This window comes from Rana temporaria, chromosome 4, assembly GCF_905171775.1.
Source record: "Rana temporaria chromosome 4, aRanTem1.1, whole genome shotgun sequence".
In the NCBI taxonomy this organism is placed as follows: domain Eukaryota; kingdom Metazoa; phylum Chordata; class Amphibia; order Anura; family Ranidae; genus Rana; species Rana temporaria.
The window spans coordinates 432,233,747-432,261,321 of NC_053492.1; the positions used below are offsets into that span (position 1 = coordinate 432,233,747).

The 27,575-nt window shown below is 39.3% G+C and overlaps 1 protein-coding gene across 5 annotated transcripts in view; it reads left to right on the forward strand.

Annotated features, from left to right (window-relative positions):
• ESRRG (estrogen related receptor gamma) overlaps positions 1-27,575 on the forward strand; it is a 304,078-nt gene that overhangs the window by 237,220 nt on the left and 39,283 nt on the right. For all 5 annotated transcript variants that reach the window (XM_040351445.1, XM_040351443.1, XM_040351446.1 and 2 more), the window contains one exon: positions 3,077-3,238. In XM_040351445.1, the coding sequence (XP_040207379.1) occupies positions 3,077-3,238 (162 nt within the window). The remainder of the gene's footprint in view (positions 1-3,076; positions 3,239-27,575) is intronic.

The following is a 27,575-nucleotide window of genomic DNA, read 5'->3' on the forward strand; positions in this document are numbered from 1 at the left end:
GTTCCATGGATCATTGGATGAGAAAGATTGGATGGCACCCCCAATGCACAGTATAATACAATAGACCTGACCTTTAGGCATGCAGTATATGTAAATGTTCTGTGTTACCAAGAAATGTGTTTTACCATAGGCTATGTATATAACCTAAAGGTTCAGTCCATGTCAAATTAATATTTTAACTAACAATGGAGCCTGGTGAGCTGAGTCAGCTCCTGACTTCTTATATGTCATGAATACAGTGAGATCTCCCCACCATAATCCTTGACTGTTCCTGTCGGCCTGTGAGATGTTGGTGTCTCTGCCCGCCTTTGTGCATCCCACCTACTCCTGTTATATTCTCCATAATATAAAACATCCATCAAGGAGAGCAGAGACCCCTCATAATGGGCCCATCAGATGTGCATAATCAAGATCTCAGTGCAGGAATCTCACTAATACAATCCCCAATAAATAAGAGAATTTGTTACGTAATTTTACTCTCCATCATCTACAAAAAAATGAAATAGAAATTTTGGGTGGTCAACCCAAATTGTAGATTGGCTGTATATTGCCTGCCCTCAAGTTATACATAAACCATGATCTCCACCAGTGCAGCAGTCACATGATACTAGGAGAGCCTTCTGACGTGGATGTATACCTTTCATAGCTAGTACAACACTAGATATGACACGTAAAGGCCTTCTCTTTATATTTTGTGTATTCTATAAATGTATGTATGTAATGCCATCTGATACAGAGCTGTCCTAGGGCCATTCCACTAATGCACTTATGTCTGTTTTTCCATGATTTTTGCAAATGTTTTAGATATAATCAATAAAAGGATGTTGCCCTGAATGACTAGCATCCATTCCAGTTGTCTTTGTAATGTTAAACAGAATGCTACCTTGTTTTGTAATGAGATATACTGTATAAGCATGTCTTGTTATGGTGGGAAGATTGCTAGTTTTGTGGTTTGTAGAGAGAAATAAATAGTTTTCAGCCTAAATACCCAGATACACACATATTTAGGTAGATTTAGATGGAGTTGTGGCAGATTAAGCACAGCTGAGCCACCTCAATTTTATTTGAATATTGTAGGAGGTATAATTCTTTTTAAAAATCTTCCCAGGTGATTAAAGCAAACCAGTAAAAAAATAAAAAAAGCATAAAAAAGCATGTTCAGAATAGGTATCAGAGTGGTGCATGGAAAAACAATATTCAGTGGCCCAATATAGTAAAATGTCAAACCAATGGGTCTGGGGATTGATGGCACTGATGGTGCTACTCTTGGTACCTAAATGGGCCCCAAAACTCAAAATCCAGAAAGTCTGATATATTGTATATATCTTTGAAATAACTCAGGTAACACAATAAACAAATTCAATTGATAAGTAGATTTCATGAGAGTTAAAGTGGATACAAACCCATTTTTTTTTTTGCTGGCACAATTTAGAGTATAAGATTTCCTATCATCTGTGCCCAGTCTTGCCACACAGAGTTAATCCAACTCTGAGCAATTTTCTTTTATTGTTCAGTGAGATAAATCGTGACAGAGAAAAACGTTGTCAAATCCTCCCCCTTGCTTTGAGGGACAGGTTATTTACATATCTCATGAACTAGTCTGAGACAGGCATTATTTTTTAATTCCCACCCCCACTCCTTTTCTGAAGTCATGTGGTTACTTTTCTGGATTTTGACAGGATGTTAGTGATCATAGCAGAATTTAGTGTAAGGAATACACAAGAGAAAATGCATGTTGACAAGGGGAGTATAGAGGTGGGCGGGAAGTCTACTGACATCACAACTCCACCCACCGAGCTCCAGACAACAGACCCACCCACAGAATCTGCAGTTTTTCAGTTCTTATAACAGACAGAGGGGAGACATTTGACAGGTAAGGATACATGCAGGAGGCATCTATATCCTATGGCACTTTGGCAGTAGTTTAGAAAGGATGAGACTGGGTTTACATCCACTTTAAAGTATTATGACAGCTAGTGGTTGTCTGATTACAATAGCCTAGCCAGAGGATGCTATAAAGAGTGGATGTAGGAATTTGTTAGATTTTGTTTTTGCAAAATCTAATAGTGTATTGCCAATTTAATACAGTTGTCACTGGAACAGGTGTCCCCATTGGGAGATTTGATTTCTATTTATTTTCTGCTGACAACTCAAAGTTTTGGATTTATTATCACTTTAAACCCCAATGAAAGTGTGTTTAATAGGACAAATAGAGTGAGTAAATCAAAGAACAGCAATATAAACCTCAACTGTACCAGTATGGCCCGAATGCATACCCCATCCTCAAACATCCAGGTGAATGGCCTATGATGGTACCATGATAAATTTGAAAAAGCACATATTAGCAAGAACATTGATCCAAATAAGATGAGTTTGTTTGCACCAATGTTTCATGGACAAAAGTCTGTCACTTTGAAAAAGGGGACTGTTATATATATATAAAAAATATAATATATATATATATATATATATATAATATACAATTTCAAATTACAGGTATATGTAATAAAGTGCACACACATAAAACAATGTTTTTAACACAGTCTTAAAGGACAACCTTTATCTCCTCATTTCTGTCCCAGGCTGTCTAGCAATGTTTTTACCCAGCCTGTGCTCTCTTCTCCACATTTCTATAAAGCAATTAGGATAGTTGCAGCTGCATGACTGATCTTCCCAACAACCACCAAAAACTGATCAATCAATTTTAAATAGGCTTGCCCTTTCAACATATTATCATTTACTTTGAAAAGTAGGATTTTCTATGTAATTTCTTTTAGGTTTTGTATTGCATCGCTCCTAGATAATAAAGCAGATGATTTCCTAATAACTCAGATGCTTGTAGAAAAAAACAACCTAAGATGTATGGCAGCACGCAGAGTTATTTGGAATGTTTAATAAACTGCGGCTTTCACGGTGATATTTTTAAACTCTGTCTTTCAGGAAGCGTGGTTCTCTGATATCGCTTTATGATGTATGGGAGGTTCTCAGGCTCAATGATACACAGATGATTGCTGTATTTTTGGAAACAGAGAGATCTTGCTATTGATTGTGCCATGCTGTGGTCTATTTCTTACAGATAACAAGATTGTCTCGCATTTGCTGGTGGCTGAGCCGGAGAAGATCTATGCTATGCCTGACCCAACCATTCCCGACAGTGACATCAAAGCCCTCACTACCCTGTGTGACCTGGCCGACCGGGAGCTGGTGGTGATCATTGGGTGGGCCAAGCATATTCCAGGTATGTCAATAGCACTATACTGTAAATAATTGGTAAAAGAGTCATTCCACCCAAAAGAGGTTTTGGTAGATGCTGGAGTGGGTAGGTTTTTCTGTCTCTTCAGGAAATTACTGGCGACATATCCCGGGTTTGCACACTTGCTAAGGCCATTATGAGTAGCTTCTCTGTTTATATTTATTGAGTAGAAAGTAACAAGAGGAGCTGGAACACACAAAGATGGGTGGGAACATCCAAAACTCCCAGGTGGACTGGAAGTGTTGAGGATTATAGCAAGGAGATATTTTTGTTGGAATATCAAAGACATAAGAGGCAAGGGGTTGGCATGGCCCACCAGACTTTACCCAATACCTTGAGATCCTGTCGCTTTATGCTGTCCTACACAATGTTTCTTGCTGCTCCTCCTTCAATTGCAAAATACCTGACGCTTTCATCTTTGGGGGAGTGTGTGACCTATTCCTCTGATGCATTTCTCACATGACAGGGAAATTACATCACCTTTCCCTCTAAGCTCCAGCATTGGGTGTTTTGTAGCAGCTAAAAGGAGCAGAAGGGGAGTATAATATGGTAAGTATAAGGTGGTGGTGGTGGTGGGAGGAGAGCTTTAAACAGACCCCCTAATTACGCCCTAGATGAGTAAGGTGTTGAGGTCTCATTAAATATAACTTGTGGGTAGACAGAACCTTAAATTATGCTGAACAATAATTCTTTGCAGTGGTGTAATGTAAAACATGCAAGCTTCAAACAGTCATCATTGGAAGCCATATAAGGGTATTGTTTTTGGTGTTTACAAAAAGTATGACTTCTGTATCTTTGCTAATGATTTATAGATATATATAGAGATATCTATATATATATATATATATATATACATACATACATACATACATATATATATATATATATATATATATATACACACATCACTTCAGAATTTATATTCTGTCGTGCGAGAATTTTCGCACTTTAATAAACTATTCGTTTTCAATATGGAGGCTAGCATGCAAAAAATAAAAATAAAAATGGCCAATTATCCATCTGATAATCTCATTGTGTGTACTAGGCTTAAGGACTACCAGCTAGCATTCGAATTTAGTAACGATGAAAGCCAGAATGTATACAAAGGATTCTGCTCCCAGCAGTCTTTTAGCTCTTGGCTCGTTCACTAACCCTAGATGGTGACTCAGTGGGGCCTGTTCTTCCTCGATTTAAAATTGAGAAAGCCACACCTCTGTAACATTTGTTTTTCATAACTTCAAAAAGCATTATTGCTACTTGTGTACATAATCAGCAAACCTAAGCAGATAGCTCTTCACCAAATCCTGCCCTTACTCCTCTAATGTGTTTCACCTGGAATAGGGTGTAGTCAGGGCTCTTTTTTCTCAGAGAATAGGGGTGCAGGAACTCCCCCCTTCTAGGTCACTTTGTGTCTCTGTCCCCTACCCACCTCTGAGCACTGACCCTTGGTCCCCCCCCCCCATCCAGCTCCAAGTGGGACCCCTTTTAGAGAATATAGAACCAAGAATCATTTTGTAGTGCTAAGTAATTTGTATGGAATTTGGTAATGTTAACAAGAAAAGCAATAAAATAGATCCCCCCCAGCAACAATAGACCCACAGCAGCAACAACAGATCTCCCAGAAGACAGCATCAATAGACTTTCCAGCAACCAGCAACAGTAGGCCATTTCCTAAACAGTTGATCCCTTCCAGCAAGAATTGACCCCCAGTAACAAAAGATCCTCCACCAGCAACAATATAGTGTCAGGCAATAATAGATCCCCTCCAGCAACAACAGATACCCCAGCAGCCAGCATCAGTAGACCCTCAATCACACCCCGTCAACACTCGTCATTGCATACATTCAGTGCTGGAGATGCCCGAACTGTTCCCCCTGAAAAAAAGCCCTGGACGTAGTCATAGAGGTCTATGACTATTGACCAAGCCCCATTTGGGGTGAAACATATCAAAGGAGTAGGAGCATGGCTAGGTGTGTAGGTACTCAAGTGTCAATAAAGCTTTTGAAGTTCTGAAAAAAAAACCTGTGATGAAGGTTTAGCTTTCAATGCATGATAGCTAGCTGTACAAGATGAATGATGGGAGAACAATTAAAGATGTCTGTGTCTGATTGATGTGTGCCTTTAACCAGTTACACCAAGTAACGTTTCACTGGCTTATAAATTCTTGGTTAAAACCATTCTACAAATCCTGCTACGTTTTTTCTTAAAAGAGGTTGAGTGGAATGGGCTGGGAATATATGTCCGTGACTACAGCAGAACCCTTCGAGCAGCAGCTGGCAGCTCCCAATTCTCTATTAAACAACTTTGCTCTTTTATTGTACAATAATATTTCACAAGCAGCACCAAAACTTAAGGAATTTCCTTCCATCCTGCAAATCTGTCACCTCGGCTGCCTCACTCCTCTAAAGCAATCACGAGGGAGTGAAAGAAATAAAAGCTTTATTGGGATTTGTGGGCAGGAACATGCTTCGTACAATAGCCCCATCACTCTACCTGAGCAGTCACTCAATAAATACTTACTCAATACTCGCGCTCGGGGAAATGAAGTAGCGAGCCGGATATATTGTAATATAAACATGACATAATATTTTCTGAAAATAATACGGGAATTGTTTGTTTGGTGTGGATTGCTGGCGCGCACTTTCCAAAGACTGAAGAGGTGTTTATTAGTTCGAAGCTAAGAGTTTACAATCCTGTAAAATAATTTTTCATTCTAAGCCTTGGGAGTGTTGTGAGTGTATGGAATTGAAGAACAACCAATGACTGATTATTTTAAAGGGTGGCTAAGCTTTAATTAGGTTATTTATTAAAAGGAAGTGTGAGCGAACAATTTCATTTTGGTGCTGAGACGTTGGTGCTGCTATGTTAGCTGCAAAATGTTTTTTTTATCCTAGTAAAGCAAGTATTGAGTTTCAGGGGGGTTTAGGGGGTTAAAGTGACACTAATTAAAAAACTTGCCAAAGCTGCATTCAAAGAAGAGCTTATGAGCATGATAGCAAAATGCATTTATGTTCAACGCCATCCGTGCAAAAACGCTCTTACATGTCCTGGCAAAAAAAATCCAGCATATATGGAGCATAAATTTATGAGGCCAAAGGCTCCGTTTACACCTGAGCGTAATGCATCAACAGCTGATACACCGCATTTTTTTCTTACTTTTAATTTTTTTGTGGAGAATTTTTGGAGCTGCACCATTCATTTGAATAGGCCTACCTCCGCTCCAAAAACCCTTAAAAAAAAGCTCATGTAGCAAATCTTGGCACAGAGCCAGGAGTGTTTGGCGTTGCGATTTTTGACACAACTTTTGTGCATTTTGTCATTCAGCGATCGCGGCAAAGTCGCACCGCATTTGCGTGACATTAAGAAATAATGGTATCGCAAATGCGTCTCATGTTTTTCTGTGATTCTGGAATCACAGGCAGAATCACGGAATTCCGCCCACGATTCCAGTATGCTCAGGGGTGAATGGAGCCTTAGTGTCAAGAGCTCATAGTGGGGTTTATTTACTAAAGGCAATTCCACTTTGCACTACAAGTGCACTGCAAGTGAGGGGGACATGCAAGGAAAATAACAAACAGCATTTTTGCTTGTACATGATTGGATCATAAAATCAGCAGAGCTTCCCCCGATTTCAGTTCTTCCCCTCAGATCTACAGCAACTGCATTTTCAAGTGCACTTGTAGTGCAGAGTGGGTTTGCCTTTAGTAAATAAACCCCATAGTGTACAAGACGAACTCTACTAACAAACGCATTTACCATTAAAAGCTCTTCCCAGTGCCTTTGCCAAAGGGCCCTTGTGCAGGAACAATTTTTGGACCCCCTCATTCATCATTGTTTATAAACTTGATTTCTGCTTTAAAGAGACCATGTCACCAACTTAGAAAATACCAGGTAAAAGCACAGAAAAATCAAGTATTGTAAGTGCTTACAATGTGCCTATAAACCTTTTAGGGAATTTACACTCCATAAAGTGTTGATTCTCTAGCACAGTCCCCTCTCCTTTGGCATTCCAAATCCCTCTCCTCTTCTGGGAGTATTTATTTACTGTCCTTTGTAGCCCAGCTACTCCATCCCTCCCCTTTCTTCTTTATATAGCCTTTAATGTAGTGGTAGGAAGAGAAGTAAAGGAGGATTCTATAGGGCAGGGATATGCAATTAGTGGACCTCCAGTTGTTGCAAAACTACAAGTCCCATCATGCCTCTGGCTCTGGGTGTCATGCTTATGGCTTTCAGAGTCTTGCTATGCCTCATGGGACTTGTAGTTCTGCAACAGCTGGAGGTCCGCTAATTGCATATCCCTGCTATAGGGTGTAACTTGAGTGACAGCTCTAAATCTGCTGGGTATGCTGGCAATGGGGTTGATTTACTAAAGGCAAATAGACTGTGTACATTGCAAAGTGCAGTTGCACTCTGCAAGTACAGTTGCTCCAAAGCTTAGTAAATAAGGTAAATCTTCACTTTTCAAAGAATACCCAATCATATGCAAGGAAAAAAAAAAAAATGAATTTTTGCTTGTACATGATTGGCTGGTGCAAGTCAGCAGAGCTTCTGCTCATTTACTGAGCTCTGGAGCAACTGCACTTGAAGAATGCCACTGCACTTTGCACAGTATATTTGCCTTTAGTAAATCAAATATCAAAAATTAACGAATACGAAGAAAAGCCGTCACTCCAGTGTGTCAGCTTAAACTGACTTCCTTTAATGCAAAACTGTAAAATACAGCCAAATAAGCAGCCAATGTGTTTCAGCCATTAGGCCTTAATTTCAAAATCATAAACAGCTGAAACGTGTTGGCTGTATTTTACTGTTTTGCATTAAAGGAATCTGTTTATGCTGACATACTGGAGAGCTGGCCTTTCTTCATATTCAAAATTGGAGGTTGACGGACGCCTTTCTGCGTAAGCACTAGGCCTGGATTTTTGGATCTCAGTGAGGGTTGTAGCGTTGTTTTACCTGTTACTGCCATAATCAAATATGGTGCCATTCAGCAGCAGTCTCAGGGCTTTTAGATGTCTACACAAGGGAGCTTTTTACAGGTAAACAACATGCCTAAATATGTTAAATGTTTATCATATGGCAAGATTGCTGCAAAAAATGTATAATCTGGGTACATAATCTCATTAAATCTCATTAAAACTATCGCATGTATACCAAAGTAGCAGAAAATCTCAACATCAGTTTGGATCTGTGCCAATAGTTTCCAACATTCCAGATTTCAGCTAAAACAAAATTCAGATGTTCTCCTAAGTGGTGAGCACGTTCAATAGTTTGAGCAATGTGTTTCTGCTGCGCTTAACTTCTGTCTGCCTCCCTAAACTAGTTTGTCTTTATGCGTTGGATGCTACAGTAATTTCTTTAATGAAATTGATGGAAGTCCCTTTCCCAGCCCCAACTGAAACCAATTTATTGGTCATGATACGCCAGCTATGTTGCTAACAGTCGTAACGAACTGTCAGGCAATATAGCAGTGGAGCTAATTTGAAGTCATTAGGTGTGCAGCGTTTGGGCAACAATTTGTTACAGCGGTTAGGAGCGCAGCTGACATCTCAGGAATGGCTTTGTTCGGACTTACCACTAGATGAAGCCAGGCAAATTGTAAACTAATTTAAACATCAGTCTGTATTATAGCTCGCCGGCTACTTTGCCCGTACACTGTTTTTCTAATAAAGCGCCCAAATTAAGCTGCGGCTGGTTAAAGAGGTGAGTTTGGGCTTTATCTCGCTACCTGCAACCTGGAAATGTAAATGGAATAATCACGCTCAAAGTCACACACAAAGCAGGAGCTCCGAGCTGGCGTTCAGTTTGATTAGTGTGTGCAGCTCTGATAGAACAAGACGCAGACAGACCAGGTAGAGCGCCCAGTTGAAATCAGCTTCCCCGGCTTGAGTGCACAGAAAGCCATTAGATTTCTTTGGCTAGTCACATTGCCTTTGTTTAAAGGCGGATGCGGTGGCTGGAGCACGTAACGGTGCAGGAGAGATGTATATTTTCCGACACGACGTCCAACTCGATAAATATTTATCTCTATGGATCTCCCGCTGTTTAAATTGCAGTCCAGTTACAGTATTTAGCCCTATTTTCCCATCCGAAATCAATGCAGGTGTACGCCGCATGGATTTAACTCTTCAAGCCTGCAAGGAAAGTTCTTTTAAATCAGGAGACTTGGACTTAAAGGTGAACTCCAGGCAAACAGCTGAATACACAGTTAAATTAATTACATATTAACTATTCTAATTGCCAAAGGATTTTTAACATAGTTCAGGCAGATCCAGGTACCACTGTGAGACCGCAGAGTGGGGTCCAGGACCTCCTTGAAGACAGCGAAAAGTTGGGGGGCAAGAAACGTGGGACTTTGTGCGAAGACTATGGTGCAGTTGAGCGGTGCAGCCTGGTCTGGGACTTGCTCCAGCTTGTGATTGGACATTGAAGGAGCAGTAGCACCATTTAATTTATTCCTGTGCTCTCTCCTCCTGTAAGCATGTCAAAGTATTAGACTGACAGTACTGTGCACAGTAGCAGAACCATGAGGGCTGCTGTGTGTTGGGATCACAGAAGGCTGATATCAAAATATATTTAGGTTAATTTGTTATCTCCACGCCTAGGACCACTAAACACTATTAAAAAGTTAAATTAAATATGTAAAATGTAGAAGTTTCAATTGGTAATTCTTCCCCTTGTTGTTCCACCCAGCAACATCTACTAGTTAGATCTTAACTGAAAATGTGCTGTACTATCATTCTTTTTTTTTTTAAAGCAATACTATGCCAGAACACCAGCCCTGAGGGTATGTATCCCCCATAGTGGGACAGTTGCTGAGTGGTTGCTTTCCCACTATACTGATACGTGGTTTTCAGGTGCCAGATTTTTAGGCATAGGGCACCGACAAAAAAGAATCGTGACACACAAATTGGCTTTATGAGAACCTTACCTTCTTTTTTAACACCCAGCTGACAAAGGTGTCCTCCCAAAGCATTACAACTATAATACAATTATAATCCACATAGTTATAAAAAATAATATATATATATATAAAAAAACTCAATGAAATTCAACATTTTCCCCCCACCTTACCCTGCACTTGTTCCCATTTTGGAGAAGAATAAAAAAACAACCCCCGTATGTATCTTTTTTTGAGAAATCCGATATACGATTATGCCTCTCTTTTTGCCTTCTTTACAAACATGGCCATTCAGAGCCAACCTGAGTTTGAGGTGTGTTCTGGAAAAATGACTGTCATTCCCAATAAAGGCTTTTAGAAGTACATGGAGCCTGCTGTTTGCCAATACTTGGTATACTCACACTTTTAGTAATTTCTCATTAACTGTATATCCCCAGGAAATTTATGAAAAACAAAGACAAAAAAAACATGGTAAACTATGTTTAGTGATAGTGCATGTGCATTTATAACTTCAGTGTGTTGGGTTGTACCAGTGACAGTGGCTACTGAAGTGTACTACACTTCAGTAGCTTTACATCAACCTGGAAAATCTGTGTGCCAGTATTCTGACGCAGAACAATATAAAACACTATGGTCTATAGATTATGTTTCAGCAAGGCATTTTTTCAGTTAATCCTTTCTCCAGATTATCTGATAAGAAGTCCCTTAATCTTCTTTTTCAGACACCTTTGACCCCACCAGTTTCCTCTAGAATTATATACCTATTAGGAATATACATGACTCTAATCTAGGTTTGGTCCTACCATTGTTCATCATCCATTTTACGAAGATACACTTTTCTATAAAACATAGGACACAGTTGTCCTATTAATGAGGATCTTATATTTATTGAAGTGTGTGAAATAAGAACTGCAACTGGTCTGCCCATCAATCTTTCAATCAAGTTCTCTGATTATACAAAGGTGCTGAGTATAAATTAATTTATGTACAGCAAGGTTGTAGCACAACATGTCAGCTGGTGGACTGGCTTGAACCTTACTACCTTTAAGCCTTCATCAGTCTGACCCACAATCACCCCCCCCCCTCCTTGGCTTAATGTGCAAAGAGTAACTCGGCAAGCCCATGCATCCTGTTCTGATGAGTGAGTGGAGACAAATTTTCCATGCTCTGGCTGTCCTACCCAATAAACCCCATGGTAATTGATTGACACAGTGTCTGGGCAGAAACATGGATAATATTTTTATAGCCACAAGAGGAAGACTATATACATTCACATGGTTAGCTAATTGCAAGGGTTACTAAACCACATAGTACAGGCAATGCCTAGGTATAGGTCTATAGTACACTCCCTCTGATTAGCATTTTTGGAGTTTCTGCACTGCGTCATGTGACACAAACTTTAACTAAGCTGCCAAATTATGGTTTGATTTATTTATTTGTACATATTTTTCAAATACTACTCAATGGCTGTAAGCTGAACTCCTAGACCAAACATCCAGAATGATTTTATGTTTATGTGTGCCAAACCTCCTTGTTAGATGATGGATCATCAAAAGAAAAAAAAACAAGCTCTGTCTATACTTCCCATCACCACTGTCAGCTATGACAACTATTTGGTCATGCCCCTTTGACAGAAGCCCAAAGTTGGACCGGCTGCCATAGAAACTGGCCAACATTTGGCCCGTGTGTATTGAACTTGCCAATACTGCCAGATATTCGTCCCATGTGTATGGCCTTTTAAGCGTGGTCAAAATGCTAAGAATTATGTTAGATGCATCTGAAGTTGAATTGTTTGGAATTCCATACGAGTCAAATGGCCTGCTCTAACTATATGGTTACACCCTTACCCCCAATATATGTATAAAATATTTTTCAGTCAGAAGTTGATGTATGAAGAGGCCACTTCCCAACAAAAGAATAGAAACTCTGAGAAATATGGACATTTGCTTACTCAGACATCGCAGATTATCACTTTCTAAGAAAATCCTGTAAAAATAGCAATAGATTTCTAAGTTGGTTTCATAGGAAATAAAGGAATCTTCCCATCCGGCAGAGTAGCCTTGGAAACGGCTGTTGCCCATTTGACCCCATTTATGTTAAGAGACTAAGTAGAGAAAGAGGACAATTCTTTTGTGCGTTTTTCGATAAGGGAAGGTCAGTGATATAATCTGTGCTTTGAACTATTTAGCCACAGATGACAAAAATCAAATTGCAGAGGGGTCTCGACATGCTAAAGGGCAAATGTGATGGGCATAGAGAGAGATTCCAGACTACTCGCGAGTGACGAGGGAGCAGGGTGGAACCAGTCTGACACATCTCATGATTGACACCACAAGATATGTGACTGGTAGCTTCAGCTTGTATACCTTCCATTAAAGAATAAAACACTGACAGCCAACATCAATAGACAGTACATAAGGCTTAAAAGGCAAATGTTATAATAGAATCACTATAGGGCAATCTTTGAAATTCCAAAAGCATGCATAGCAGTCAAAATTGAACTCCGGGTAGACTTTTCAAATGAAGACATCACCCAATATGGTTATACAAGTAAAAATGATATGAAACCATAAAAAAAAAAAAAAAAAAAAAAAAAAAAACAGCTATATTTATTTTAAAGCAGCTGCCACTTCATGAAGCTAATGTGTCTATTCCATCCGCCAGGAACGTATGGTAGATAATATGATACTTTGGATGTCACCTGTCCCCAGTTTAAAATGATTGTAAATACATCATATTGTTGTTGGCTTTGGGTAGATCCATCAATGGTTTGGATCCGTCTATTATATGCTTGTGCCACCTGACTGGCAGTTTACAACACCCAGGACATCCAGTTACAAGCTACTGTAATGCATATGACATTGTATAGCTGTAGTGTTTATAGCCCCCTGCTGACTATATGGTCCTAACTGGCAATATGTTGCCATAATTCCTTACCACACTACCAACAGTTATACTTTATCAACTGACTTTAGGTTAAAACAACCCATATTTTCAGTGTTTACAGAAATGACAGCCAAATGTTCAGCTCATAAACAATTTACCTGTTCATTCGCTTTGGACAAAAACTGTGTTTAATGGCCAAGTTATTCCCATGTTGGGTGGCGCCATCTTGCCTCTCACACAGCATTGAAAAAGTGAAGAGAATCTGTCAATCACGGCCTGTACATCAACTATACCTCTGCTCATCCTTTGACAGTTGTGTGTCACTCCTCTATAAATATGACAGCACGCAGGGGGAATGGTTAGAGATGGAGAAGAGGGTTTTGTTCTGGGTTTTGTTCTGGTTGTGCATTTTCTACTTCAATGTTTTTACTAAGGTTGTATGAAAGAGAGAGAGAGTATACAAACAATAATATCAAGATAGAGATAAGATAAAGTCCCACAATGCATGTGAGTAGTATCAGTATATCAATGGAAGGCATTAAAAGCAAAATAACGTATCTTCATATCAACTGCAATCAATAGTTAGACACAATAACTTGTCTGTCAAACAGATGAACCACCCTATTATGGTGCTTGGAAAGCCCATGCTGGGGACTTAAAAAAAGAAAATAGCTCATCATCTCCTTAACCCACCAGCCAGCAAACCTGGATCACTAATACTTCCAAAAACTCCATACTAAATAGCAAATATGGTTGGAGGTATTTAAGCCAAGGGTCCCAAACACGATCCAACCTGGTGGATCTGTCTTTGAGTATACTGACCCAAACACAATAAAATCTGGTGAATCTGTCTTTCATATACTGACCCGGTTGTGCATTTTGGGAGAAGATTATGAAGTTACTACTTAATTTACAATCTTAGGCTATGAAAATGTTCATAAGGAAGGCCCTTTCGCCATGGCACAGTAAAGTAACCCATTCGTGGTATGTGCTTTGCAACGTGTTGTAGTACACATCCATTAGTATCTACAGTGTGGGGTGCGTTATTCACTTTACCTTAACACACAACAACAAAAAATGTTTTATTGCACATCAGCACAACCTGTGAGTGTGAAAGGGGCTTAATTCCAGTTCCATTCAATGATTTAAATCCCAACAGAAAATAAATTCCAAATCTCACATACCATGATGCTAGTATAGTAAAACCTTGGTTTGAGAGTAACTTGGTTTGAAAGCGTTTTGCAAGACAAGCAAAATGTTTTAATACATTTTACCTTGCTATACAAGCAAGGTCTTGATATAAGAGTAGCGTCATGTCACAACTGAGTATAAAAAAAGAAGAGAGGAGCCTCTACGTGTAGCAATATGGTTACATTTAATGAAGGTACAACATTTAGCAACATATTGCTACACTTAGAGGTGCCTCTCTTCTCTTTTATACCCTGTAAAAAATGCTTTGATATACAAGTGCTTTGGATTACAAGCATGTTTCTAGAACAAATTATGCTTGCAGTTAAATTCAAGCAGACATTGTGGAGGCTGCTTTTACTTATGTTATCATTTTATATCCAGATCACAAACTGTAAGACAGACAGAAAAGGTAAATGCAAAGAGGAAAAAAATACATATCCGACTGCCTTTTATCAGCAAATAGAATTAGCCTTGCTGCATTGATAAATCAAATAAATGGTATGTATTTTGTTGTGAAGCACGAGCGGCCCTTATCTTAGGGATGGAGCACCTTACAATAGCATTAGTGAAATGTTTGACTTTACTTAGAGAAGCATAAGGACACAAGAACGGATGACGCCGCACTAATAGCCCCTATAAGAATGACAGTCCCCCCGCCATCAGCATCCTTTTATATCCTCTGGAACTGCTCATGCCTCGTCGTTCTGTTTCCTATCTACCCAAGCCCTTTTTTTATATTTCTCTTTCAATTTTGTCCGTGCTTGGATAAGCGCATGCTAACACAATATGATTGAGTTGTAAAATGGAATGCTGTCTCCTCTAATCTCCTTTATGTAGATATGGAGGTCTGTGAAAACTCCATTCTTTCTCTCCCCCTCTCTCTCCCCTGTTTCCGCAATCGTCCCTTTTTAGCCAGAAAGGTCTGGCGGCCCATGGGAGGCTGAGTCAAAGGTTGGAGCTGGGTTTCACACGGCAGTGTGTTGAGGGGATTAGCCGCCTGTCACAATGATACATCGCTGTGATTCATGTCAGATTAAAATATTTAGATGTAACTTCGTTAGCAGAAATGCGGAAGGTGCTTAGTCAGATATGGAAGCCACTTCCTGATTTGTTAATCCAGTGACCTATATATACCGTGCGCTCACCTGGGATAACATCATGGACACTGTGAAATTGCAACATTGCCAAGTTATATGGTCTTTCCACAGTTATAAGCTGTGTGTGTGAGTCTAATAATGGAAGTGATTATACAGCCATTTAAAAGCAACTTAAAGTGTGTCTAAACCTAAAAACATGAATCTAATGTATTACAGCATGCCAGTCCATAGGTGCGGTGACTGCATCAGTTTTCTTTATTATTATTATTATTCAGGATTTATATAGTGCCAACAGTTTATGCAGCAGTTATAATACAATAAAATACAAGAGGGTTAAGAAGGCCCTGCTCAGAAGAGCTTACAATCTAATAGATTATTCTTAGCTTTTTTACTTTATTTTATCTGGTGATTCTTCCCATAACACGCTTCCTTTCCTAGGGCGACTCACTCAGCATACTGTACAGGGCTGCTGTTAGAAATTGCGGGGGCAATTTCAGAGAAACGCCGTCATATCTCTTCTGTGAATCTGGCCCAGAGTACCTAAAGCAAAACCGGACCTGTCTTTCTCTTCTGAATTGCTTACTTTTTCTGCTCTACGAGTGAATGCAAATGAGCCTAAATCCACTGCTAGTGACATCACTACATGTAAAAGGAGCACAAATCTGACCCTTCCAAATTTGACCTAATTTCCATACACTATATTGTCAAATGTATTGGGGCGGCTGGCCGATCAGGTCACAGGCAGCCCTCCTCCGGTTGGTTGGTCACGAGCCCCACACTTAACCCATCTAGGGGACTTCCCCTGCATCTTCTCCCTACTCCTCCTCGGGCGGCCAATAGGATCACTTTGCCTGTCGGTCAATCGGATAACGGGTCTCAGGACCCACTTCCTGATTGGCCGTGAGGAGAATCAGAAAGACAATAGTGAATATTACAATTTATTCTCTACTGTCAACACAACTGGGTGGGCTCAGGGCGCAGTGCCCTTTGCTCAGAGCCCATCCTTTTTTGAAGACAATTAGAACCTCAGGCTCTAATCATGTGCTTCTAAACAAAACAAAATTTAAATCCATGTGTCCTGCATGTAGATTTGGGGCCGGGCGAATTGCTTAGGGGGGAAGCCACTGGATTCCTGCCTTTACCCACTTGTGAAATGTAATTGTATCCCAGTCTTAGTCTGTGGGGTTTAATATTAAGTTGGCCCACCCTTTGAAGCTATAACAGCTTCAACTCTTCTGGAAAGGCTGTCCACTAGACCATTCTTCCAGAATTGCATTTGTGAGGTCAGGCTCTGATGTTGGACAAGAAGGCCTGGCTCGCAGTTTCCACTATAAGTCATCCCAAATTTCAAACTTGCTTTGTGCACTGGTCCAAATCATTCGGTGGAGGGGGGATAATGGTGTGGAGTTGTTTTTTTAGTGGTTGAGCTTTGCCCTTTAGTTTCAGTGAAGGAAACTCTTAAGGCGTCAGCGTACCAAGTCATTTTGGACAATTTCTTGCTACCAACTTTGTGGGAACAGTTTGGGGACATGACTGTGTACCAGTCCACAAAGAAAGGTCCATAAAGACATTGAAGAATGGTTAAACATTCCCATAGACTCCTAAACCTTGTGGACAGACTTCCCAGAAGAGTTGAAGCTGTTATAGCTGCAGAGGGTGGGCCAACTCAATATTAAACCCTACGGACTAAGACTGGGATACCAAGTTCATGTGCACGTAAAGGCAGGTGTCACAATACTTTTGACAATATAGTGTATATTACAGTCACCCCTATTGGGTAAAGGGGAGCAGGACAACAGAGTGAGCTGTGTCACAGAACACAACGAATTGGGTTACTGAGAATCTGAATGGTTTTCTATAGTCCAACGAAGCTGGCAAATTTCCTACTGACCATCGATTTGTAAAATAGTTAAATTAGTGAACTTCCATGAGAGATTAATATGTCAGAGGATGAGAAAAATTTGATGGAAACCAGTTCACGATTTTGGAATGTCTCCTTGCGCCACTCTCACATTGTAAGTGTCTAATTGACATTCAGAGAGATGTGCAATGTCCCTTGGTCCTAAATGAAGGCAGGAAACATTAAGCTCTTTATAACACGAAGATAACGCAACAGAATGTTCTTTCAAACAATTCCATGCTTGAAAAAATACTAAGTAGGCAGCTGAAATCAACTTTCCTCGCATCAGGTGAGGGGGAGGAAAAAAAGACCTTCCATGTAAAACATTAATTGAAATAAATCCAGCCCAAAAATGGCCAGTTTCTCAATTTGTTACAACAATTACACTTCAGTAGATTTAACAGTCTCTGCAATATTTCCGACACAATCCGAACAACCCCATTGTTTTTATGACTTCAGGAAAACCACATTACTTTAGAATATATTCTTTTATTATGAAACCAACTGAAGAGGGTTTTGAATATTTTAGCGCATATTTAATGCTTTATGAAACATTACTGCTGTAGTGCAATCTTTATCGAAGGACAATGTTCTTGATTTTACTCAACAGAAGGTTTTCTAAATGCATGTTTTGATTGGTTGAGCACAAATCCTTGCTGTTGGAATGTCTGTTATTGCTGATGCAGTCATTGGAACAAGGATTCCTCCCAACAATTTAAGATTTTCTAGGCACAAGTAATGTAGGGAAAGGGTTATGGTAGCTGCTTTATTACAATAGCAGAGACTCTGCTTTTTCCTCCAGTTGACCAGTTGCAGGCCACCTCCCCCTGCTTTTTTATTGTTAACAACATGGCAGATGTTTTAAAATGATATAAGCCCAAAAACAATCGATGCAATCCTGCAAGTGTAGTCATGTCCCTTTATGGCTACACTAATTTTCCACTGTATACATGGAGGGAGCCATGGTTATTACAGAGGCTGGACTTCAGACATTTACATACGTTTTGCGTGGAGCTGCACAATCCTAAAGGCACTGGACCAAATGTGATTCCAAGGGGTGCTTGTAGTGACTGCTACAGATGTCATCATGCCGAATCAATAACAAGGAGCCCCTGTTTATTTTGGCAGGATTGTGAGGTCATTATGAGGTCACATAGGGTGGGATGGGGATGCTATATTTACCTAGTATGTCAGTATATTGAATATCACTGACTTGCTCTGGGGAAGGGGACCCAGTGAGGCCAGGAAAAGTTTGATCTACATGATATGATGTGTAAATACTTTTTGAAAACAAGTTTTTGGATTGCTGGTGACTATCTTCCTTGTCACTGGACTTCCAAATTTGTTCCTCTCCACACATACATAGTGGATTGGTGGGATTATTGGTTTCCACAAGGAAGACGTAGATATGTGTGCTGACAGGAAGTGACAAGGACACATCATTTGGGGCAAGGTCAACAGATACCATATAGAATTGGTAGAGACAGGATTTTAACAATGCCAATACATGTAAGTATAAAAAAAAATGTTATTATCAACATTCAAATTTTAAAAATATTGTATAAACCCAGCAAGGATTATCCATATGGCTTTTACAGTAATGGTGCAGTAACTTTATCTCTACATATTTCACCAGCATATTGGCTTCTTCAGGAGACTTTGCATAAACTTACACAACCACAAAATATTTAAACATTATATTAATTACCCTCCATAAAAAATAATAAATAACACATATTGTACCTAGAACTGAATAGTTCTAGGTACATTATGTGTTATTTATCCTTTTTGATAAAGGGTAACTAATATACTGTTTTTGAAATCATTAGTGTATATGTATGCAGTTTATTTAAAGTCTCCTGAAGAAGCCATATGAAGCTACTGTACAATCACTGTAAAAGCTGTATGGATAATCCTTGTTGGTATTATATGATATGTTTACAATTTTAATGTTGATAATAAAATGTATATTTTTATATACTTACGTACGTTGGCACCTTTAAAGTCCCGCCTTTACCAACTATATGATTTGATTTCAGGGATGTGGTGTCGGGGACGCTTAGACACCAGACAGCTCCCTTATTATCAGGTATTTACTGTACTTGTGGAAAATGTTCTTAGCTTGAAAAAATAAAAAGTACTGCAGCTACAACATCTAAGTAGTGGTATACTGCAATATACATTACATTTTGTTTTTGGGTTTAAATATTCTTTCACTTTTCATTGATGCCATGATGTGGACCAAAAAAATAGCATTATACACATTTTTCAAATTGTTGAGCTGAAAAATGTCTATGTAGCTGTGTTGTAAGATTCTTTCTTTTTCTAGCCTTCATTTTCTAGCCTGAGGTCGAATAATGACTTCTGCTATTTGATTGGCTAGTATAAGCAGTGTCGTTTTTTTTTTCTTTTGTACACAAAGCAGCACAAAAATTAAGTTGTAAACCTAATGTAAATTGTTTATTATCTCTATACTTGATGAGGATGCTCCAGTCATAAAGTTATATAATAAAATATATTGTTCTTTCCTCTTTTTATATTTTATTGTATGCAAAACATGTGGGTAATGTATGCTGCATATTCGAATTCTGATTTGTTCTGTTATTATGCTAACATATTTCTTTAGCCTTATTTTGATCAACTAAGTCTCTGAGTAAATGGGACTCCATTGATCTTCGTCCAGAATCCCATATGATTAACGAATGTCAGCTAATGTGACAGGACATGAGTGGGTTACTTCAATGTAAAGACCCTGCTTGAACTATCTGATCAACGGCTGCCTGATTCTGTCACAATACACCCCCACCCCCCCAACCACCACCACCAAAATCCAGCTGTTTCCCTCCCCCATCTCTCCAAATGAATGTTGTGTGCCTATCACAGCTTTGTCACTCTAGAGATATTGATTAATAGTTGCCTGGAGCTCCTTTTAGCAAATCAAATTTTCACTTTTAGCACAGAATTCACCTCCGATTTATTCAGCAAAGTGTAATGCACTAAACCGACTTTGACATTCCAGGGAAAACGGCTGCAAACCCACAGAGGGGCGGAAATGGATATAAATTGTTTGGGAGCGGCAGCTGGCTCAGTATGAAACTTTAGAGTGTGATTGAAACCCTTGTCTTGAAAGACAATACAAACTGCTCTTTATAATCTGCTTTTGCGTTTTCTGGTTTTGTCATTGATGTTGTGTCTGTTGGGTGATGTTGAGGAATTAAAATGAAACCCTATAAATGTAGACCTTGTATAGGTTAACAACAGCTGAGGCCTCGTACACACGACCGAGTTTCTCGGCAAAAACCAGCAAGAAACTTGCTGGGATTTTTTTTTGCTGAGGAAACCGGTCATGTGTACATTTTTCGATGAGGAAACTGTCGAGGAACTCGTCGAGCCAAAAAGAGAGCATGTCTTCTTTTTCCCCTCGACGGGAATGGAGAAGATTGCCTCGTCGAGTTCCTTGACAGCCTAACAAGGAACTAGACGAGGAAAACGATGTGTTTCGCCCGTCGAGTTCCTCGGTCGTGTGTACGAGGCCTAACAGTTTACATTTAATAGGAAGGTAGAGTAATGGTGGATGGATGGATTTATGAATGGATAGATAGGAAGATGGAGTATTGGCAGATAGATGAATGGATAGTTAGATTTAGATAGGTTGATAAAAATAGGCAGATGTATGATCGAGATAGATAGATAGATAGATAGATAGATAGATAGATAGATAGATAGATAGATAGATAGATAGATAGATACAGAAATACAGAGATAGATAAAAGATATATAGATAGAGACAGAGATAGATAGATAGAAGATATATAGATAGATAAAGACAGAGATAGATAGAAGATATATAGATAGATAGAGACATAGATACATAGAAAGATATATGGATAGATAATTTATTATTTGTTTATTATTGAACTGACCAAATAATGTAGTGTAACAATCTGGCTTCAATGCTAACCTGTATGGAAGAGTTGAAAAAGATGGCTTGTGTTTCCACCAAGTTTACATTTAATAGAAAGGTAGAGTTATGGTGGATGGATTTATGAATGGATGGATAGGAAGATGGAGTATTGGCAGATGGATGGATGGATAGTTAGATAGAAATAGATCGATAGATAAATAAATAGATACAATTTGACAGATGTATGATAGAGGTAGATAGATAGATTTTTTTTTTTATTATTGAACTGACCAAATAATGTAGGTGAGGGTAACAATTTGACTTCATGCTAACCTATATGTAAGAGTTGGAAAAGATGACTTGTGTTTCCGCCAAGTCTACATTAACATCTGTGCGTGTCATAAAGGTAGATTGTAAGTTTGAGTGAGGAATACGATCAATGTATCGGGAGCTGGAAAACCAACACTTAATGTGAAACATGTGTAAAGAGACATGTCCATTTACAGAACATTGCTACAGCACAACCTAAGCAATAATGCAAAACCTGGGCAAGAGCTAGCATAGGCTTCGAGTTTAACAAATGCTTGTTGACAGGGCTGGTCTAACCGCTGGAGGAAAGCAGGTGGGTGCTCTGGTGACAGATTTTACATGAGTGGACGTCAAATATTTGCTTTAATAGCGTCTGTCATCTTTCACTAGGCCTCATCTTTTTTTACTGTTTTCCTTTAAGCCAAAAGCACATCACAGCCTAAGTGAGATGGTGGTATTTCCGCTAAATCACCCCGTTCACACCAGTATTATTGTGAGGTGGCAGCCACAGGCTTTGTGCCCGGTGGACAGAAAGGGAATACAAATCTACAGCACAATTCACTATGTTAAATCATTCAGTTTTGACCTAGATGATAAGGCACTGTTAATTTCAAAAGCAGTCTTATTGTGTAGAAACAATATGGTGTCTCTCAGTTTAACCTCCTGACAGAAAGTAGCAGATGACATCACTGGATTTTTATTAAAATTATGCAGGATGTCATTTCTACAAATCTCCTTTTTTAATATCTAAGGTTAATAGTATATACTGATATTTACATAGTTGATAAGGTTGAAAAATAAAACAGGACCATCCAATTCAACCTATGGGTTGATTGACTGAAGACAAATAAGCTGTTCATTTTGCAAAGGATTTTATTTTTACCAGAGCGTAGTGAATGAGGTGAAATTTCACTTTGTAAATAATAACCAATCACATGCAAGGAAAAAATAAAAATGTTTGCTTGCACAGGTTTAATTCTCTAGACCATAGGTCTCCAAACTTTCTAAACAATGGGGCAGTTTAATTTTCTTCGTTGCAAACTGTTGCCAGTGGGAGCAAAAAATCCCCCTGAAGTCAGTGGCAACAAACAATGCCCCAACACTGATTTTAGTTGAAGAAATAGTGCCATCATTAAAAGGGAAGTATGTTTTTTTTTTTCAAGAATTGTACTTACCTAGGTGGATGCAGCATCGGTCTGATGCTCCATCCATTCCCCACTGGCTCTAAGACTGAGAACCGAGCGATCAAACACCACTGATCGCTTGGTTCTCAGAGCTCCGTGAGCAGAACGCTGTCACTGAGTGTCAGTCACCCCTGTCTCCTCTGCTACTCCACGTTCACTGTAGCGCTGACGGTGGAGGGGATGGAAGCGGCCAGCTCAGACTTAGTGTTTCACTGAGAGGGTGAGCCAGGTGCCGGTCCAGGGTTCCGGGCAGATCCTGACCATTATGCCACAATCTTTTCCTAGCCTAGACCGGCTCTGTGACATCAGCCGTCAGCGGCTTCAGCCTGCTGTCTGCTGAAAACGGGTCACAGGAGTGCAGAACAATCTGCACTCCAGTGATCCACAAGAGAAGTAAAGTCAAACAAGCGTTGGCTGTACTTCTTCTTTAATTTTAGTGGGAGGAATACTGCCTCATTGTTGGTATCAAACTTTTGCCCTTGCTGTAATATTCACTATCAATCTGGAGCTGTCCCTTGCAGTACTTCCACCACTAGATGCCTTCATTCTTCTGGGTTGTATGACAATCAGCATCATTCAACCCACTTCCACTGAAGACAGACTGATTTGGACCCGCCCCACCCTGTAATGTAGGTGTTATACCGATTTGGCTGCAAAACGGATTTTTTTCATAGGATATTTCGACCGTTTGTGGTCCCCATCAGACTTTTTTTCGTCGGAGTTTAGAAATAGAACATGTTTTATTTTTTTCCGATGGAAAAAATCCTATCGGAAATTCCGATCATCTTTGTGGAACTCCGACGGAGAAAAAAACACGTATGCTCAGAATCAAGTCTGACCTCAGAGCAGGATTGTAGTGTGGACAGTGCTCATAGAATGTTTTCCATGTCCCCTTGCCATTAATGGTGGTGTTTAGATTCAGAAAAATGCCTGTCATTGCATATAGTGTAAACAAGTCCTTACAATATCCATAATTGTTTTCTTATTTAAAATAAAAGTACTTTACCTATTTATTCCATCTGGTTTTATATTTTTTAACATTGCAGACATTTGTAAATCTACTGCTAGGCTCATATTTAACATCATTTCATTAAATCTGTAGTTTGTGTCTCAGATTTTCAGTTCCACCACGGCTAAATAGCCATAAGTCCCCAAGATCAGTGAAATTTTCAGAAAACGGTAACAAAGCAGTGTGTGGGGAAAGTGTTAAAAAATAGTAATTAAAATTAAAAAGGACTTTGAGCTATTTATTTAGCAAAGAGCCCTGATTTAGGTATTACAAATGTGTGGACAGCTTGAAATTAATTTTCTTTATTGCCGGCTTCACATCTGCTTAAGCCACATTGGAAAAAGGATTAATTACCTGAATAAAAAAAGAGAACCTCTGGCCAGTCAGCACGTTTCTGTCAGGATGGCTCACTGACCCTGGACGCTTACAGCATGTGTCAGGGAAAGGAAGAGCGTCCAGGTCAAGATGGCAGCCCACAGAGGACAGTCAGCATTTCTTAAAAAGTCAAATTTCTGGCTATAATTTTTCAGCAGCCATCGGGTGCATAATAGGCCTCTGACTGCAATATTTACATTTAAACATGAAAACTTAGTAAAATAAATGTTATACAAATATTAAATTGTGTGAGTTGAGGCACGTGTAGTGCATAAAATCTCAGTGACCCCATTCTTCCAATTAGGCAAATCAAAAAATCCCATTATGTGTGGTTATGGGATCCAGCACTCTGCACCTTGTTTCTATCTGCTTGTTTTTGACCCCCCATGCATGTTTATGTGTCTAAGTTGTAGCCCCCAACTGTCCCACATTTGGGGGACTACCCCACTTGTGAGACCAAATCCCTCCCTTTGTTCATTGACAGGTGTCTCTCTTTGTGGTATGATGTATACATCTCTATAAAGAAAATGTACTATTTTACCAAAAGCATGGTATGCTGCACAAAACATTAACCACATTTTTTATTTTAAAAGGCCGATATGGAATAAAAAAATAAATATTTATAAAAAAGAAAATAGGTCAAATATAAAAAAGTACAAAAAGTTTGTAAAAATAGGAAAACTAAGAGGTCAAAAAAGTTCTTGTGGGGGTTTAGCCAATCATTTTCCGCATATTAGATCTTTGCAGTCCTTGTAACAACGGCCAAGGCAGGGAAGTGTCCTTTTCTTGCATACTGTGTGTCTAAAAGGTGTTCCTCTTTATTATTTTATAAAGTTAGGAGGTATGTTAAAGGAAACTACTGTACAGCGTTTAGATGGTGGCAGAGCAGTACACAGTCACCGACTGGCAGTGCATGTTGGAATTTGCAATTCTCCAATGGGTGGGCGGGATAAATGGCCCTTGTATTGAAAAAAATTGAAGTAAAATTAAATGGAATTAAATCGCTTTTTCAGTACATTAAGGTAAAAAGCAATTACCCAGAACAGTGTGTGAAAACACCTATTTGTAGAGAATGTGTGCTTTTTTTGAGGCTGAGGAACTTTTTTTTTTTAATACATAGTTCTTTTAGTTTTACTATGCCATGACCTCATTTTACAGGATTTACCTACAAAGTCTCGCCTTCTTATATATACTACAGGATTTACTTCTGTAAGCTACTGTGGAATTAACCCCAATTACAAAACCTAAGTGTGATACTGTGTGTCTGTCTAGATGCAGAGAGCTTTATGGGAGTAAATGAGTTCGGCATTTATTTATATTTTTTTATTTTTACTTAATATTATTTTTAGGAACAGGTTAGAATTGCAATTTTCATGCTGATTACATGACATTAAAAATAGACTATAGTAGTCTATATTCATGGCAAGGAAGCTACTTATTTTTAAATAATAATGTAAAATGGATAAGGCCTCTCATTTGAAGAGAAATTAGAATATCAAATAGAATGTCAAAGGGGTTTTCCACCCATTTTTTAAGTTTATTAAAAGTCAGCAGCTACAAAAAGTGTAGCTGCTGGCTTTTAATAAACTGACACTTACCTGCTCCAGCGTTCCAGCAACGCTCCAGCCGGGGGTCTGCTCCTCTCCCCCCCTCCCCGGCCAGCGTCTTCATTGTCACTGTGGGCACCCGGCCGTGACAGCTTTCGGCTTCACGGCCGGGCACCCACTGCGCATGCGCGAGCGGCACTGCGCATGCGCGCCCGGCGCGGCGTGGCGCTGCGCTGTTTGATTGGACAGGCGATCGCCTAGGACCTGTCATGTGTCCTAGGCGATCGCCTACAGGGAGGGGCTGCCAAAAGGCGATTAAGCCTAATCGCCTTTGCAGCCCCTCGGCGGAAGGAGGAAGTGGGACAGGAAGTCCCCTTCTCCTGAAGCCCCCACTCCCCCCCCAAAATAATTACATGCCAAACGTGGCATGTAAGGGGGAGAGGAGTGGGTTAAGAGGAAGTTCCATTTTTGGGTGGAACTCCTCTTTAAGTAGTTTTGTACATATTTTTATTTTTCTAATATGATTAGGAAATAAAAAAAAAATCCTTAACTACTTAAGGACCGAGCCTATTTTTCAAACCTGTTGTTTACAAATTAAAATATTTTTTTATTTTTTTGCTAGAAAATTACTTAGAACCCCCAAACATTATATATAATTTTTTTCAGACGCCCTTGAGAATACAATGGCGATTGTTGCAGTTCTTTGTCACACCGTATTTGTACAGCGGTCTTACAAGCGCAATTTTTTGGGAAAAAATACACTTTTTTGAATTAAAAAATAAGACAACAGTAAAGATAGCCCAATTGTTTTCTATATTGTGAAAGATAATATTATAAATGAGCTTGCTCGTGGAATGGTGATAAACTTTGACCCTTAAAAATCTCCATAGGAGACGTTTAAAACTTTTTACAGGTTATCAGTTTTGAGTTACAGAGGAGGTCTTTTGTTAGAATTGTTGCTCTCGCTGGAATCGCTCTCATGATCGCAACAATATCTCACATGTGTGGTTTGGGTGCGACTTATGTATGCGCTTGCTTCAGCATGTGAGCGTGATAGGAAGGGGTGCTTTAAATTTAAAAAATTCTCATTTATTTTACTTTTAATTCTTTATTTTTACACAGTCTTTTAAAAAAAAAAAAAAAGTGGGTCACTTTTATTCCTATTACAAGGAATGTAAACATCCTTTATTCCATTACAAGGAATGTAAAAAGCATGACAGGACTTCTTTAATAGGAGATCTGGGGTCGAAAAGACCTAAGATCTCACATTTACATTTAAAAGCAATAAGAAAAATAAATAAATATATAAATATATATATTTTTTTTCAATAAAAAATAATTATTCCCCTTTAAGACTATTGGGCACAAGTGACGTTTGACATTGCTTCCGTCATTCAATAGTAGCCGAGTGGGAGCCATCTTTCCCTCACTCGACTTTGTGTCTTGCAGGCGAAAGGACCCGATTGTCTCCGCCGCTACGGCGGCTCCGGTAAGTGGCATAGACCACCGGGGAGCAAGCAGGAGGGGGGGCACCACTCCCGCCGCCAATACAAGTGATCTTGCGGTGAATCCACTGCAAAGACTACTTATATATGAAATCGGGCCATCCACCGTCGTTATACGGCGATTGTTTAAAAAGATACCAGGGTTATGGCAGCTATCTGCTGCCATAACCCTAGTATTCAATGTCACACAGCCGCTGTATAACAATGGCGGACGGGCCATAAGTGGTCAAATCAAGTAAATAGGAAATATTGCATATTAATATTATGCAGTCTTCTATTCAGCCAGCAGATGGCACACTGGCCTTTTTCAGATACAAAAAGGAGCCACCAGGGGGCTCAGCCTGCAGTTTCATTTAAAGAGAGCTGCAAAAGTAAGATTTAGATGTTGTGCTGTAATTTAGGTAACCCATGGTGCTTTAGGAATCCTCATGTATTAAATGTTTGCAAAAGAAAGATTGTATGTATGTATGTTCTATTCACATTTATAAATATATATATATATATATATATATATATA